The 16,492-nt window shown below is 40.5% G+C and overlaps 1 protein-coding gene across 2 annotated transcripts in view; it reads left to right on the forward strand.

Moving 5' to 3' along the window:
- SLC10A6 (solute carrier family 10 member 6) overlaps positions 1 to 15,916 on the forward strand; it is a gene marked incomplete at its 5' end in the record, with an annotated part of 28,195 nt that extends 12,279 nt beyond the window's left edge. The window contains 5 exons of one of the 2 annotated variants that reach the window (XM_082726666.1): positions 1,987 to 2,105; positions 4,039 to 4,127; positions 6,672 to 6,847; positions 9,527 to 9,684; positions 14,256 to 15,916. In XM_082726666.1, coding sequence (XP_082582792.1) covers positions 1,987 to 2,105; positions 4,039 to 4,127; positions 6,672 to 6,847; positions 9,527 to 9,684; positions 14,256 to 14,470 — 757 coding nt within the window. In that variant the 3' untranslated portion in view covers positions 14,471 to 15,916. Of the gene's footprint in view, positions 1 to 1,986; positions 2,106 to 4,038; positions 4,128 to 6,671; positions 6,848 to 9,526; positions 9,685 to 10,979; positions 11,060 to 14,255 lie in introns of those variants that run through there. The other variant, XM_082726667.1, reaches the window with a different exon arrangement.
- Positions 15,917 to 16,492: the final 576 nt, after the last annotated feature.

Consider the following 16,492-nt stretch of genomic DNA (forward strand, 5'->3'; position numbering starts at 1 on the left):
GGCAGCAGCTGTGGTCCTGAGTTTTCCTTTGCCCACCCAGGATATTTCTGATGCATGTCCTGTTGTCATACCTAACTTAATGTGTACCGCCCCCCCCGCCAGGTTGATGCTAAGTGACCAGTTCTTTTGTCAACTACAGCACCATTTTGGAGTCCAGAAATCATACTTTCGATTGCAACTCACCACTCCAATTCCTTTTTCTAATCATGGGATTATACAACATTAGAATTCAAAGCAGACTTCTAATTGAGTCTAGCATCCCACATCAATTCTTTCTTGCTATGGTTCTGCAAATTCTCTGGCTCTGTCCAGCTTGTTCTGTCTGAGAATCTGTGCTGGGGGGGGATCCCTTTTTTGTCCCTTGGAATCTTGGTGCATGCGGTGTTTGGGTAACTTCTTCTGACAGATATTTATAACACTTCACGCTGGGCAAATGCTTAGCCTTGTGGCAGGCTTGCCCTATTTCCATTTTGTGTTAGCAAAATTAGACAAAGAAATTATGCAAGCACAAAGCTACAGACCAGTATTTCTTATGAATATGCAAACTTCTAAAAATACAAACATTTAAAAAAAAGATTTACTTATTTGAGAGAAAGAGAACAGGGAAAGCAGGAGAGGGAGAGAATATCCAAGCAGACAGCTGCTGAATGTGGAGCTCCGCACGGGGCTTGTTCCCAGGTCCCATGAGATCGTGACCTGAGCCGAAGCCAAGAGTCAGACGCTCAACCGACTGAGCTACCAGGTGTTCCTAAGGCAAACATTTTTAACAGGGCACCTCCATGGATGGATGGCAGGTGTGAAAAACGGTGCAGCTGCTTTGGAAATAGCATTTCCTGAGCAAGTTCAGCTGTGATCCAGCAGTTCCACTCCTGGTATCCACCTGAGAGAACTGAATTCATGTCTGCACAAAAAATTGTGCACATATATTCATAGCTGCATTGTTCATAATAACCCAAAATTGGAAACTCCTCAAATGTCTCTCAGTTAATGGAAGGGCAGCAATAATGTGGTCTACCCACGCAGTAGACTGTTACTCTAACATGAAAAGGAATGGCGTGCTGATACATGCCAAAATGTGGCTGAGGGGCGCTCGGATGGCTCAGTGGGTTAAAGCCTCTGCCTTCGGCTCCGGTCATGATTTCAGGGTCCTGGGTTCGAGCCCCGCATTGGGCTCTCTTCTCGGCGGAGAGCCTGCTTCCTTCTCTCTCTCTGCCTGCCTCTCTGCCTACTTGTGATCTCTCTCAAATAAATAAAATTAAAAAAAAAAATGTGGCTGAAGCTCAAAAACATTATGCTAAGTGAAAGAGGCCAGACACACACAAAAGGCCATATATTGTAATGACAGTATTCATATGAAAGGTCCAGAATGGGAAATCCGATAAAGACAGAAAGCGGATTACTGGTTGCCGGGACTAGGAAAAGCAGAGCATGAGGAGCAGCAGCTGAGGGGGTTTCTCTTTGGGTTGGTAAAAAAATTATGGAAATAGAGAATGTTGCACATCTTGTGAATATATTAAAACACTTAAAACAATGAATTTTATGCTTTATGAATTATAGCTCAATAGAAAAAAAAAACTGTATAAAGCAAAAACAACAACAACAACAAAAACCCTTATGGTACTTACCAGAACACTGAGGACAAGTAGGTTCTCAAATAAATATGGGTTGATGGAGGAGCATCAAATACTGCTGGAAATCTCTTTCTAGACCACAAATACAGCTGTCATTTGTTGAATCACAAGACAGGAGTGAGCTTCAAGTAACTTGCCCCACGTAATCTCAAAGGCCCTGGGTGTTGCTTTTGGTCAGGACTTAAATCCATTGTTTCACACTCTTCCTTTTTTTTTTTTTTTAAAGTAGGCTCCATGCCCGGTGTGGGGCTTGAACCCATGACCCTGAGATCAAGAGTCACACGCTCCACTGACTGAGCAAGCCAGGCAACCCTCAAACTTCTTCTCTTAAGCATAATTTTAATTTCACTTTCAGCATCACCATGACAACCTGTTCCACAGTGGCCGCTCTGGGAATGATGCCGCTCTGCCTGTATGTCTACACCTTGTCCTGGAATCTTGAGCAAAATCTTACCATCCCGTATCAGAACATAGGTCTGTATGGGGCTGATGGAACGGAATAGTAATAGTAATGGTGATGGGAATGATAAGAGCTGGTGTTTGTTATGCGTGTCCTCTCTGTGGGTTTCTAAATGAACACGTTCTCCAGCACTTCTATATAGATTCTATGACTGGTTCCACTTCCTAGGTTTTTAGGATCGTAGAATCTGTTAAGTAATCTTACCAAGTTTGTGCTGCTGATGAGTGAAGAATTGAATTCTGACTCAGGGATCTGATGGCAAAATCCAAGCTTTTAACCTTACAAGAGTTCTCATCTGAAAATAAAGAAAGAGAAGTTACTTATTAAAAACACACTTATATAGTGCACTGCAAAGCCATTGGTCTTGTTAAGATCCAAAGGTTAACTGGATCACAGTGGGTCTAATGAGACCTTACTTCCCAAAACTCCACTTTTCACATGGCCTGTGAGCCTTGACATTTTTACTGATCCAACATGGATGATTCCTTTCTATTATTAGAGCATATCCTCATGCTACAACCATGCCCATATTTCTTCCATAGCTGCTTTCAAGACCGTCATTTCTCATTAAACTCTGTCCCCCATTTTAAAAAGATTTTAGGGGCATCTGGGTGGCTCAGTGGGTTAAAGCCTCTGCCTTGGGCTCAGGTCATGATCCCAGGATCCTGGGATCAAGCCCCATCAGACTCTCTGCTCAACAGGGAGCCTGATCCCCCCTTTTCTCTCTGCCTGCCTCTCTGCCTACTTGTGATCTCTCTCTCTCTCTGTCCAAAAAAAAAAAAAAAGACTTTACATATTTATTTGACAGAGAGTGAGAGGGAACACAAGCAGGGGGAGTGGGAGAGGGAGAAGCAGGCTTCCAGCAGAGTGGGACACCAGACACCGGCCTCGATCCCAGGACCCTGGGATTATGATCTGAGCCAAAAACAGATGCTTAAAGACTGAGCCACCCCGGTGCCCCAAACTCTTAACTTTTTTTAGAGATCTCAGTCGACTTACTAGGCTGGGAAGAAAACCTTGGTGAAATAATCTGGTTATTCTCCCTTGCTCAGAGTCTTTGGAGAACTGGCTGAAACTGTGATTCTTAAAACTGTCTTGTCTGGAGTCTCAAGTAATCACTTGGAGAGCTTTACAGCCCAGGGCCCACAATTCAAAATAGAGCCATGTTCCCCTAACCACTGGAGCCCACTGAATTTGTAAAATTTGAGTGAAATATTGGAAATCATAATGTTATGCACAACTTTTTCTAATTAGTAAGTTGTTTACATATTCCGTTTAGATAATATATTCTAAAAGGCACTTGTGAGCAAAACCCAACATATTAGGAGCAACTCATAAATAACTTTGCAGCCAGTTTTGCAGGCATTTGGCCAGATTTGGAAGCAAGTGGATCTCTGCTCTGTGGAGCCTGCCTTCAATGCTTTTATTCACGTGCGCTAATTAGAAGGCATTTTTTCCCCGCCCACCTTTGGGTTACTTGGCTACACTTGCAGAATATGAGAAATTGTTTTGGTATGTGCAACAGATGCTGTTTTTATATCTGCAATAGGTATTCTTTACTTTGTGAAACAGATGATCTGTTGGCTTTAAATGGGGAAATAGGAGCTGTGGTCATAGAGGGGTGACCCCCTGCGTAGCAATCAAAGAAGTTTGCCGACTCCTCCTGTTTTCTAACTTTTACATTTCTGGTTGTCTCTAAAATTCCACATTGTCGTCAGAGGGATTTTGAGAGGGAAATGATGGGACATGAACAGCGGCATTCAGTCATACTGTATACCCTTCAAACATGGTCTTCCAGGGTTTTTCCCCTTTCTTTACATACGGAGGCAGATCCAGAAATAAAATGCAGCCTTAATTAAAGCCTTTATCTAATAGAAATAGACATGGTTGAGGACTGGGCACTCCAGGGGAGGGGGATAGTGTCTGATGGATTTTTCTTCTCCCCAGGAATCACCCTTGTGTGCCTGACCATCCCTGTGGCCTTCGGAATCTATGTGAATTACAGGTGGCCTAAGCAATCCAAAATCATTCTCAAGGTAAGCAGCTCCCGATGGTGATAAATGCATCCTTACATGCAGAGACCGGAAAGACGGATGGAGACAGGGACTGGAACACACGGGCCAGTCGGATACAGCCCCACCCCCAGCAATTTTCCTTACCTGTCCTGTGTTTTTGGATCTAGCCCCCCTATTTCTTCCGCTCTTGTCAGCCATGCTCTGTCATTTCCTTCAGCCCACACACTGAGGCTTAGGGACACACTGGCGAGTGTGGGACTCCTGCTTTAGTGACTATAAAGCTACGGCGTGTGTGTGGCCAGAGAGAACCCAGAGCCCATGTCTTAACCAGGCTCCACACGAGTGCTGTTGAGGTGAATGCTGGTCAGGTGTGCAGGGGTGGAGGCCCAGGGTGAAGAGTAGGGGTGTTTCCATGAAAAAGTGAGGGGGAAGGTTTCAGAAGCATTTCCGAAGAAGCTTCCGAGGTTGTAGTTTGTGCACACAAACAAGGGCTGCTGACCACGTGAACCACTGTCAAAGTGAAATTATGCAGAATGCACTGAGGAGTCTGGCCATGGAGTGATAGCAGCTAGAACCTCCTACCTCTTCTGGACTTCCCAGCGTGGTCCTCTGTCTGCTGGAGGAATAGGCCCATGTCCATGTGTGAAAAAGATCTCCAAAATAACTTTTGAAAATACCTAAAAATGACTTTTAAAAATAAAAGAATAGCTTTAAAAAATGTTGAGGCATTCTCAACAAACGTGTCAGCAACCTAGGATGTTTTTGATTTTTCCAAGTATGAATCATTTTGGAAGATGTAAGATTGCATCGTGCACTGCTTTATGAAGATTTTTTCGGTGCCCTACTTACATTTTCCATTTCCAGAGAAACAGACATTTGGGGCTAATTGGAGGTTCAGCGGATACATCTCAGTTCATTTGAGTTCAGGATTTATGATTTATGATTTGGTTTTTGCCGTGTAGCCCCACATGCCTCTCCACGTATATGCACCAGCGGCTGCTGCTTTCTCCTTTTGGCACAAGATGGAACAACTCCCACGATTCTTCCATTGAGATGAAGTGGGGAAGAGGGGTTGACAAGCAGACAGAGCTGGAGGAAGGCTTCAGTGTTGCACATTTGGACTGCATTTGAGTGGGAGACTGTTATTTCAGTGGGAGAGAATGGCCAGGGCGGTTGTGTATGCTGTAATTTTGTTTGCAAAACAAGAGGACCGAGTGTGAGCGTGGGAGCCTCTTACTTTTCAAATACTCTATTTCTGATAAAGTACTATTACGTACTCTGTTTTGTTGATTTTGGTGTTTCCAGATCCTCCGTTAGTCCCTTAGAGCCAATGGAGAAATCACGTAAATTTTCTGTAGGTGACATTTATTGTATGTAAAGAGCAGATTTAAAACCCCTTTCTTTCATAGGCTGCGTGGCAAAAAATATTTAATAATATGCAAAAATATTCTGGAGCATCTTAGTAGAAAACTAGGATAAGTTAATCCTTATTTTGATACAGTTTCATTTTCTGCTCTTGGTCCTTTGTTAATTTTAGATATGACATATTTTCTGAACAAATTGCTCTTGGTAAATTTTTAAACTTTGAAATCCTTTTATGATGGAAAGACAAAGAGGGATTCTGACAATCAGAGGACTTCTTTGTGTGTTCTAGCATCTTCTCATTAAGCAGCAGCCCAGTCTGTCTTTGTGTTGAGCAGTAAAAATAATCTTGGAGCAGGTCTACAATGCATTGGTTTGTTTTGGCTTTGTTCTGCTCCCCGTGACCACCTTCTTCCACTCCTCAAAACATTTCAAATCCCAGTTGACGCTGTACAAGGTTGTCTACATACTTTGTTGTCTACATGGTATGAATGGGAGCTTGTCAAAGTCCTAATTTCCTCCAAATATTCTGGGTCTGGCTTTCTTTGTCTCTGATCTAAAACTCAAACTGTTGGAAATTCCTTTTTGTTGGTTTCTTGTTTTTGCTGAGCAACACAAGGAAGGACAGTATTCATTTGGGAGAGGAAAGAGGCTTCTCTTAGTTTTTATGTTACATTGATGTCAGCCCAGATTGTCTAGTAAAGAATGGGTGCATTTCACTTGGAGGGGAGAAGGGCAGGGATCAAGTAAGGAGCCACTGGCAGTCAAGGGGGTGGTGGGAAGAGAGTGGCAGATGGCGGGGCAGGGCAGACCTCAGACAAGAGGTTACCAGTGAAGGATCTGAGAAGTGCCTGTAGTGGGGTATTGGAGACTTACTGCCAGATTTCACTCGTCTCATGAGTTTGTCCTATCCATGAAAATCTTCACTACCCATTCCTTCTGGCAAAATCCTCTACTTCAAGGCAAACAAAACATAAAATAAGGCTTAGATTGTGTCAAACCTCACCAGTTTCCAGCTTAGCCAAGTCAGTTGACCAGTTTGGAGCTTTAGTTTCTTTTCCGTAAAATGAGATTGGATTTGGTGGTAAGTCCCCTCTTTGTTCCAAAACACCTAGGTTCCTGGCTTCTTAGAACAGTGATGGACTTTTCAAAATAGAACTAAAAGACCATAATGTTTACATGTATTTTATTGGTTTGCTTTAGATTGGGGCCATTGTTGGTGGGGTCCTCCTTTTGGTGGTCGCAGTTGCTGGTGTGGTGTTGGCAAAAGGATCTTGGAATTCAGACATCACTCTTCTGACCATCAGTTTCATCTTTCCTTTGATTGGTCATGTCACGGGCTTTCTGCTGGCACTTCTTACCCACCAGTCTTGGCAGAGGTACAGTTCAATGATCCCTACCCTTTTTTGGAGGAGGATAAAGTAAACAGTCAGCCACTGGCAGGCTTTGCTGCCTGGCTGTGTCAGGAGTTTTGACTTACAAGGTGGATGGAACAGGATAACTCAACGCAGAGAGGGTGAAAAGATCATGGTAGTTCTTACGTAAATGAGAGTAAAGGCCAGATTGATGGGAAGTTGTAATCTGTGACATTAGGATTGGGGTGTTAACACCATGTGTTGGAATCTGGACACATTTCTCTTCTTACTCTAGTAATCAGATAGGGGTGAGATGGTCTCATTAAATATAGAGATCATTCTAGAGTATGAGCAAAATTCAAGAGATGAAACATTTATCCACAACTTATGCCAAATTCTATAAAAGTGCTAGTTCTAAGGGACAAGGGGAGAAAGGACAAACTGGAGACATGAGAAAGGAATTTATCTGACATATTATCATTACAAGTTGGGGCATAAAATTTATAAATTTGTGAAATATTAAAAATGGCAATACTCCATGTTGTTATATCTATAGATGAGTATTAACATACAATGTTGGAGGGAACATAAATTGTCAAAAACTCCCCGGAAGGCAATTTAGTCATATCAATAGCCTTATACATGTTTATAGCTGTTCACTCAGTGATTTTACTTCTAGAAATCCGTCCTGAAGCTAAGACTCTCAGATAAGCACACAAATATTGATGTTCAAGGATGTTAATTGCAGTGTTATTTATAAATCTAAAAATAGAAACAATTAAATACCTAACAATAGGGAGATACTTAATTCATGGTGTGTCTATGTGATGGAATATGATGCATCAATTTTAATGCTTTTGGAAAATACTTAAAAGATAAATTTAAAAGAGAATAGAAAATGGGATACATTTTGATTCCCATTTTGTGGAAGAAAGCAAAAGAATTTTATGCATGGAGAAATACTGGAAGAAATACACCATATGCTAATACTGTTTAATTTTGAGTAGTAGGATTAAGAGTCATTTTAGTTTATTAATTTTGGGGGTATATTTCCCGAGGTTCCCAATAAGTATGTACCACCTCTGAAGTCAAAAAAGAATAACTGAAGAAAAGTGAACTAGGTGGTTGAACTTCAGAGGTGGAGTTTGGGAGATGAAAAAGCTTCAAAGATAGATTTAAGTGAAAGAGAACAGAAAGTGGTATGCATTTTGATTTTTATTTTGTAGTAGAAATCTCTTTGTAGTCTACTTGGGGAACATATAAGATTATCCAAGGTACAGGGTAAGACTCTGTCTGTGGTATCTCATTTACTTTTTACTACAAGCCTGAGAAGTAGTTATTATTAGTACTCTCATTCTACAGATGAGCGAATCCTTTAAGACATTAAGTAACATGACCAAGTTCATAGAGCCAGAATGTGGCGGAGTTAGGAATTGAACTGGGGTTTTTTACAAAGCCAGTAATCAGGAACACAGACCGCTGAGTGGTTGAAATATAACTGAATCTTGGGAGGAAGTATTCCTATGGCCAAATGTAGTTAACAATCTTGTTTTTTTCATACGTGATGGCTAGAGAAGGATCAGATTGATATAATGCATTTGCCTTGTGAATGGTCCAGGTTTGAGGTCCAGCTGTGCAGCTTAATCATCTCAAGTAATTGGTAGGGTCTGAAAGGAGAGTGGTCTGCAGAAAGCAAAGCAAAGCAAGCCAGAGAGTAAGCACAAATAAAAAAAGAGCTGCAGAACTTGCCCTGTACCAGTATTTTCATGCCCACATTATACCTCCTCTGGTTACCTCCATATTCCAAACCAGCTTGTAGACAGATGCTGGTTTATATTCTGAAACACCTCTTTCCTCTCTTCCCTTCCATCTATAGAAGCACAAAGACCCCCTTTATAAACTGAAGACAGATGAAACTGCTTAACCCAACCCATGATGTCCTGCTAATGTCTTCCTTTTACTCCCTCCTGATTTTTCTTTTTCAAGTGAGGCTTCTCTCTCTCTCTCTCTCTTTTTGCAATTAGAAAACTACAGGAAAGTAGAAAGAAGGAAAATTGTGTTCCTAAACTCTTTCACCAAAGAATTTTAGACAGGTGGTCTTAGACATTGGCTTTCATTTATGGTTTTTATGTTTTTTTTTTTTTTTAGGGTTTTTATGTTTACCCTCAAATTTTATTTCATTCCTACTGTTTCATATCTCTAATTCACCTTTCCATTCCAATCCTCACTCCACGCAGACTAGCTTACGGCACATGTACTGCCTCCTTGTAGGCACAGCTCATACCTGTCCCTAGAACGTTAATTGTAGCCACCGTCCTACGTTCAATGGCTCTCCCACCATCATCGTTTCATCTGCCTTTGCCTTTTTAAAGGCTTCTCTAACCATTTATACCACTTTTCTGAATTTTTATAGCATCTCCCTGACCCACGATCATATTTTTTCTTGCGTTGTTACTGGACCTTTCCTGTGTGTCGATCGTATCTTTTCACCCAGATTCCTCAGGCAGGTTCCTAGGGTCCTGTTCCGAAGTGCCTCTCAAGGAAGGCCACCTGCGGAGCAGACACACTCAGCAAATAATTATTAAATGAGTAAACATTTTTAGTGGCCTAACCTCATAGCTTACATTTACTGCTATATAGAAGAGAAAAATTTAAGAAGAGTCCTTATTGCTAGTAACTTTTGAAAAATGCTTTCCTTGGTAGGTGCAGGACGATTTCGTTAGAAACTGGAGCTCAGAATATTCAGATGTGCGTCACCATGCTCCAGCTGTCTTTCACCACCAAGCAGTTGGTCCAGATGCTTAGTTTCCCGTTGGCCTATGGACTCTTCCAGCTATTGGACGGATTTCTCATTGTTGCAGGTGAGGAGAGCCCCCATTAGGTAGACTTGGTTGAAAATTGTCAGTCCAGTTTACTAACTTCTTTTTCAGTCTGAACATGCATGTGCTACCCTCATGGTACATTGTTAGCCTGCCATTTTTTTTGGGAAAACGAAGTGCACAAACACATTCCTTTGCTTTCATAGCAAAAATATTAAAATGTGTGAAAGTAAACTTATAAACAAACATGCTTCACAAAAAAACAGTGTACTATTAGAACTTGGATTCTAGGACTTGATAAGTTTCCAGGAGCAATAATTTATCTTCAAAATGACATTTGGTATGTTTCATCAACAGCCATGAAGGCTTCCAAATGCCAAGTTATTTCACAATGCTTCTGTGACTAAGAATTGTGCTGAATGGTTGTGAAACATTTTCCAATGCAATAGGAAACATAAACAGATATTGAATTACCACACTTGTATACACAGGTATCCTATATATGGGATATATAAAAATCCATACAGCCAAATATATATCATTTTAGAGTCAGTCCTTAGGTGGGTTCACAGAAAGTAAATTTAAAAAGATATCAATGAGGGCACCTGGATGGCTCAGTCGGGTAAGCATCTTGACTCTTGGTTTCGGCTCAGGTCATGGTCTCAGGGTTAGGAGATGGAGCCCCATTTCAGGCACTGCTCTCAGCAGGGAGTCTGCTTGAAGATTCTCTCTGCTTATTCCCCCTCCCAAGTAAATAAATAAGTCTTTTAAAAAAAAGACATCAGTATGTACACACACATATATTTTCATCTTGGGCCATTGTAATTTTCACTGTTATCAGGAGACAGGGTCTGAGTTATACTCATTGATACTGATATGACTGATTATACACTGATGGCTGATGTAACACTCAACATAAGGAATACTTGGGGTTTAAATTTACCACAAAATAAGAGAAATCTTCACAGAGTAAAACTCACTGGTCTTAGATCTAAGTTTTAATTTCTTCTCTTTAGTGCGATTGTGAAGGAAGGAACATGTCAGGCTTGTTCCCAGCTATCTCCCAGCACTCAGGGGAGCCCCTGACGCATAACAAGCAAGCACTCCACAGGTGTTGCTGGTTGACTGACTGACTGACTGACTGAATGAATGAATGAATAGATGAATAGATGAGCCACCAGTGGCCTGAAAGAATGTATGCGGGAGCTGTCAGTGACCTCAATCACTAATGGTCCATTCCAGATAGAAATAGCCATTTTGATACACTGAGTTCTTTTGCTCCATAGTCCCCCCCACTCCTTTTTTTATCAAGGTATACTTGACATACATTTTATTAGTTTCAGGTATACAACAGATGATTCATATTTGTGAATATTACGATCACCACAGTAAGTCCAGTTAACTTCTGCCCCATATGTAGAGGGTTTTTTTCATTGTGATGAGAACTTTTAAAAACTTACTCTCTTGGCAACTTTCAGCTGTATAACACAGTATTATCAACTACAGACACCATGCTGTACATTGCATCCCCATGACTTATGTATTTGATAACTGGAAGTTTGTACCTTTTGACTCCCTTCACTGATACCCCCCACCCCCCAGCCCCAGGCAACCACCTGTTTATTCTCTGTCTTTATGAGCTTGGTTTTGGTATCTTGTATTTCCATTTTTCTTTTTCTTTGTCTCAGGTATTTTATTTTACTTCTCATTTCTTTGTTGACCCATTGGTTTTTCAATAGCATGTTGTTTAGTCTCCACATATTTGCGAATTTTCAGTTTTCTTCTTGCAGTTGATTTCTAGTTTCGTACCATTGTGGTCAGAAAAGATATTAGTTATGATTTTAATCTTTTCAAATTTGTTAAGACTTGTTTTGTGGCCTAACATACGCTCTACCCTGGAGACTGTTCCATGAGCTCTTGAGAAGAATATATATTCTGTTGTTTTTGGATGGAATGTTGTTTATATATCTGTTAAACCCATGCGGTCTAATGTGTCATTCAAGGCCAATGTTTCTTCATTGATTTTATGTCTGGATATTCTATTCATTGATGTAAGTGGGGTATCAAAGACCCATATTATTATTGTATTGCTGATAATTTCTCCCTTTAGGTCTGTAATATTTGCTTTATATATTTCGGTGTTCCTATGTTGTGTGCATATATATAAGTGTTATATCCTCTTGTTGGATTGACCCCTTTGCCATTAGGGAATGCCCTTGTCTCTCTTTACAGGTTTATTTATTTATTTATTTATTTAAGATTTTATTTATTTATTTGACAGAGAGAGATCACAAGTAGGCAGAGAGGCAGGCAGAGAGAGAGGAAGGGAAGCAGGCTGCCTGCCGAGCAGAGAGCCCCATGCTGGGCTCAATCCCAGGACCCTGAGATCATGACTTGAGTAAAAGCAGAGGTTTAACCCACTGAGCCACCCAGGCACCCCTTCAGGTTTTTTTTGTTTTTGTTTTTGTTTTTTAAAGATTTTATTTATTTATTTGACAGAGAGAAATCACAAGTAGATGGAGAGGCAGGCAGAGAGAGAGAGGGAAGCAGGCTCTCTGCTGAGCAGAGAGCCCGATGCGGGACTCAATCCCAGGACTCTGAGATCATGACCTGAGCCGAAGGCAGCGGCTTAACCCACTGAGCCACCCAGGCGCCCCCAGGTTTTGTTTTAAAGTGTATTTTGTTCGATGTGAGTATAGCTACCCCAGTTTTCTTTTGGTTTTTACTTGCATGAAACATCTTTCTCCATCATTTCACTTTTTCAGTGTGTCCTTAAATCTTAAGTGAGTCTTTTGTGGGCAGCATAGAAATGGGTCTTGTTTTTTAATCTATTCAGCCACTCTTTAATCTTTTGTTCAGAGACTTTAGTCCATTTACATTTAAAGTAACTGGGCATGCAGTTACTGACATTGACATTGTTTTCTGGCTCTTTCTAGGTCCTTTCTTCTTCTGTTCCCTTCTTCTCTTCTGTGGTTTGATGACTTTCTTTAGCGGTCTGTTTCGACTCCTTTCTCCTTTTTTGTGTATCTACTGTAGATTTCTGCTTGGTGGTTACCATGAGGCTTATATGTAACAACTTGTATTTATAACAGTCTATTTTAAGTTGGTAACAACCTAAGTTTGAACACATTCTAAAGCCCTACATTTTTATTCCCCCTCCATTTTTTAAATTTGAGGTCATATTTTACATCTTTTTATTTTGTGTATTTCTTAACTAATTACTTTGATTAGTTTTACAACTTTTGTCTTTTAACCCTCATACTAGCTCTATAAGTGATTAATTCACTACTTTTCTGTATGTTTATCTTTACCAGTGAGATTCATACTTTCATATGTTTTCTCGTTACTAGTTAGCACCCTTTCTTTTCAGCTTAAGGACATCTCTTTAATATTTCTTGTAAGTATTGATGAACTCCTTTAGATTTTGCTTGTCTGGAAAACTCTTTACCTCACCTCCGCTTCTGAATGATAATTCCGCAGGGTAGAGTGTTCCTTGTTGTAAGTTTTTTCCTTTCAGCACTTTGAATGTATCATGACATTCCTTCTGGTCTGCGAAGTTTCTGCTGAAAAATCTGTGGATTGCCTTATGGGGTTCCCCCTGTATGCAAGGGGGAAGTTGTTTTTCTCTTGCTGCTTTTATGATTCTCTCTTGTCTTTAACTTTTAACATTTTAATTATAATGTGTCTTGGTATGGTTCTCTTTGAGTTTGTCTTATTATGGAACTCTCTTCCTGGACCTAGATGTCTGCTTCTTTTTCTCCGCCTCAGTCTGATGCTGTAAAATGAAGAAATGAGTCTCTTCCACATAAAGTTCTGGGCATTTTTCAAGGGGCTGCTCCTGTGCTGGGCCCTGGGGCAGGACAGTTGGTTTGCAGTTCCTCCATTCACCACAGATCTGTGGTTCTTATGTGCTCCAGATCCATTGGTCTTAAAAGCCAGATGTTTTGGGGGCTTGTTTCTCTAATCTGGGGTATGAGTCCTTGGCTTTTGAGGGAGAAGGTCCATGTTTTGAGTTCCCTCCTGATTGTGGGTGGCCCTGTCTGGGTGAGGCTTATGGTGAGATTCCATCTCAGTCTCTCCTACCCATTTTCACGTGGTTTCCCTCCCTTCTGTCTGATGTTATGGGGTTGTTCTGACTGTTTTTAGGTTTTTTTCCCCAGAGAAACTTAGTGTGTCTATGGGAGGAGATGAATTTAGGATCTGCTTATGTTGTCTTCTTCTTCTTTTTTTTTTTTTAAAGATTTTATTTCTTTATTTGAGAGAGAGGAGAGGGAGACAGAGAGGGCGTGCAAGCATGAGCAGGGGAGAGAGGCAGAAGCAGATGGAAAAGCAGCCTCTCCTCTGAGCAGAGACCCTGATTCGGGACTCAATCCTAGGTGCCAGGGATCATGACCTGGGCCAAAGACACATGTTTAACCGACTGAACCACTCAGGTGTCCTGCTCATGTTGCCTTTTGGAACTAGAACCCCATTTTCCATCTCTTTTCCCCCTTCATTTCTGTGTGTTTACACATATGAGACCCAAAGCAAACAGGGCCCCAAAGTACACAATATCACTACATTACAGTCTTTGCTAAAGTGATTTTTCAACACTTGCATGTTTTAACACCTAGCATACAAGATATACAAGAGGAGACTGAAGAGTGAACACAGAAAAAAGGACACAGGTTGTGCAGAAGGCTGCCACAAAAAGAAATCTGCTTCTCTCAAAGAGACCAGTGCTTTCTTGGAGGCGAATGAAGAAGTTGCCTTAACTCCGGGACCTTTGGTGCCGATGGATCTCCACACAGCTCTTGAGCCATCGGGCCACATCTCCTCTTGTACCTAGTAAGGGTTGCTGGCCTGCCCGGTCTCCGTCTTCCTCAGCGGCCAGTAAAGACAGTGCAGAGCTGATGTGTGGATCTCATTGGCAGGGCCTGTGGGAATATTTGAATATTTATATTTTCATGTGGTTTGTGAATTGTCATTGGATCCATTTTTGAAAATGTATTTCACTTACTTCAGGGAGTTTTTTTGGGGGGGGGGTTGCTCAATACATCTACTGGCTGCTGTGTGTGTTCTTGTCTTCCCATGCAGTGAAGATTAACCCCTGTTGTTATGCGAAGTTGTTCTGGATTAGATGTCACCTCCCACTGCATACAGCTCTCATAAAAAAATGTGGTCATGTCAAAAATGGTTGTTATTTTTTAAGGGCTTGGAAATCTTTTGGGATTATAGATATAATACAGTGTAGAGGGAATTAATGACCACTTGAGGTTAAAATGTGAATGCCCCATATTTTCACTCTCTAATGATTAAGCACATGTATAGCCTTCTAATTTTTGTTTGTTATATCATTTTAAGAAACATTGAGATCATTCTATTTATACTGTTTCATAAGTCATTTAATGACATAGTATGGAGAATCTTGTCATGTCAGTTTTTGTTGATCTACCTCATTCTTTAGAACAGTGGCTTCACAGAAGTATTCCATTGCATAGAAGGACTGTAATTTATTAAGCCATTCCTTATTTGTGGACATTTAGATAGCTTTGAACTTATTGGTATTATAATGCTGCTGCAAATACCCGAACTGTTGTGCAAGTATTTTTAGAGGATCACTTCCTACAACTTGAAATGTCAGGCCAACCTCACATTCAAATGTTGGGCAGGCTGCTGTCCGATGATGTACAGCAGTGACCGAATGGAGCTGGCTTCCCACAGCTGCACCAGTCTGAAGAATGATCAGTTCTGATTTGTGAAAATATCTCATTTAAGACTGCATTTAAAAAAATTATGACTGAAGTAGAGTATTTTTCATGATCACTTGCCTATATATGTCCTTTGCTTGCCTTGCTATTTGCTTTCCTTTTTGATTGATACATTGTAACACATGACAAATAATGACCCTTTGTCCTGTTTTGTCAACATTTTACCTGCTTTCAATCTTTTTTGTTTTCCTATGTCTTTTGTCATATAGAAGCTTTGAATTTTCTACATATTCAGCTTTATTAGTCTTTTTAAAAATGCTTTTTGACCTTGGTGCCTGTGAAATGTTAGAATGTTGATGTTTTTGTGTGGATTATGAATTGTGAAAGTATTTCTTTTTGAGAATGTATTTGCATGAAGTTCTGTTTGGGGGTTTGCTCAACAAATTTATCCTCTGCTGTGTGTACTGTCTGGCATAGGCAAAACCCATTCCCCTCTCTTCTTACATTATTAAAAATATTTCCCATATATTTTCCTATGACTTTTATGAACTAAATATGTAAATGGTTATTCCATTATGCATCTACATTTTTGTGTGGTGTGTTAAGAATCTAATTTTTTATGGCTAATTGATCCAACATCATATATTGAATCATTCATCTTTTCTGATTTGAAGTGCTGCCTTTCTCATACAACTTCCTATATAATGTGGGACTCTACTTAGTTCCATTTTTCTCTGTTTTTATTTGTAAGTTTTGAAATGTGTAAGAAAGTATATTGTCTGAGATTTAGTGCTTTATAATTTTAATTTGTAAGTTTTCTCAAGAACCTGTGGGTTAATATGATGGTAATGATTATTGTGGCATATTCACGACAATTAAGAATGCCATTGCGGTTGTACAGAAAGAGCCCCATTAGGTCACAAGTATATTTCTATGGAAAAGAACTATGTAGACTGTGACATGTTTGTTGGTTCTCAACTGCTGCTTTATTACTTGAGGATTCCATTTATCGACCTGATGAATGTTTATGTGTCAAGAAACTAGTCCGTGCTGTGTCCAGGCCCGGGAGACGTGCAGCCGTAACACACAGAAAGGGTTCCTGTCGGCAGGGTCATAGTCAGTGGGAATAGATCCCTGCAATGAGTGCTCGCTTCGGCAGC

This window comes from Mustela nivalis, assembly GCF_964662115.1.
Source record: "Mustela nivalis genome assembly, chromosome: 4".
Classification (NCBI taxonomy): Eukaryota; Metazoa; Chordata; class Mammalia; order Carnivora; family Mustelidae; genus Mustela; species Mustela nivalis.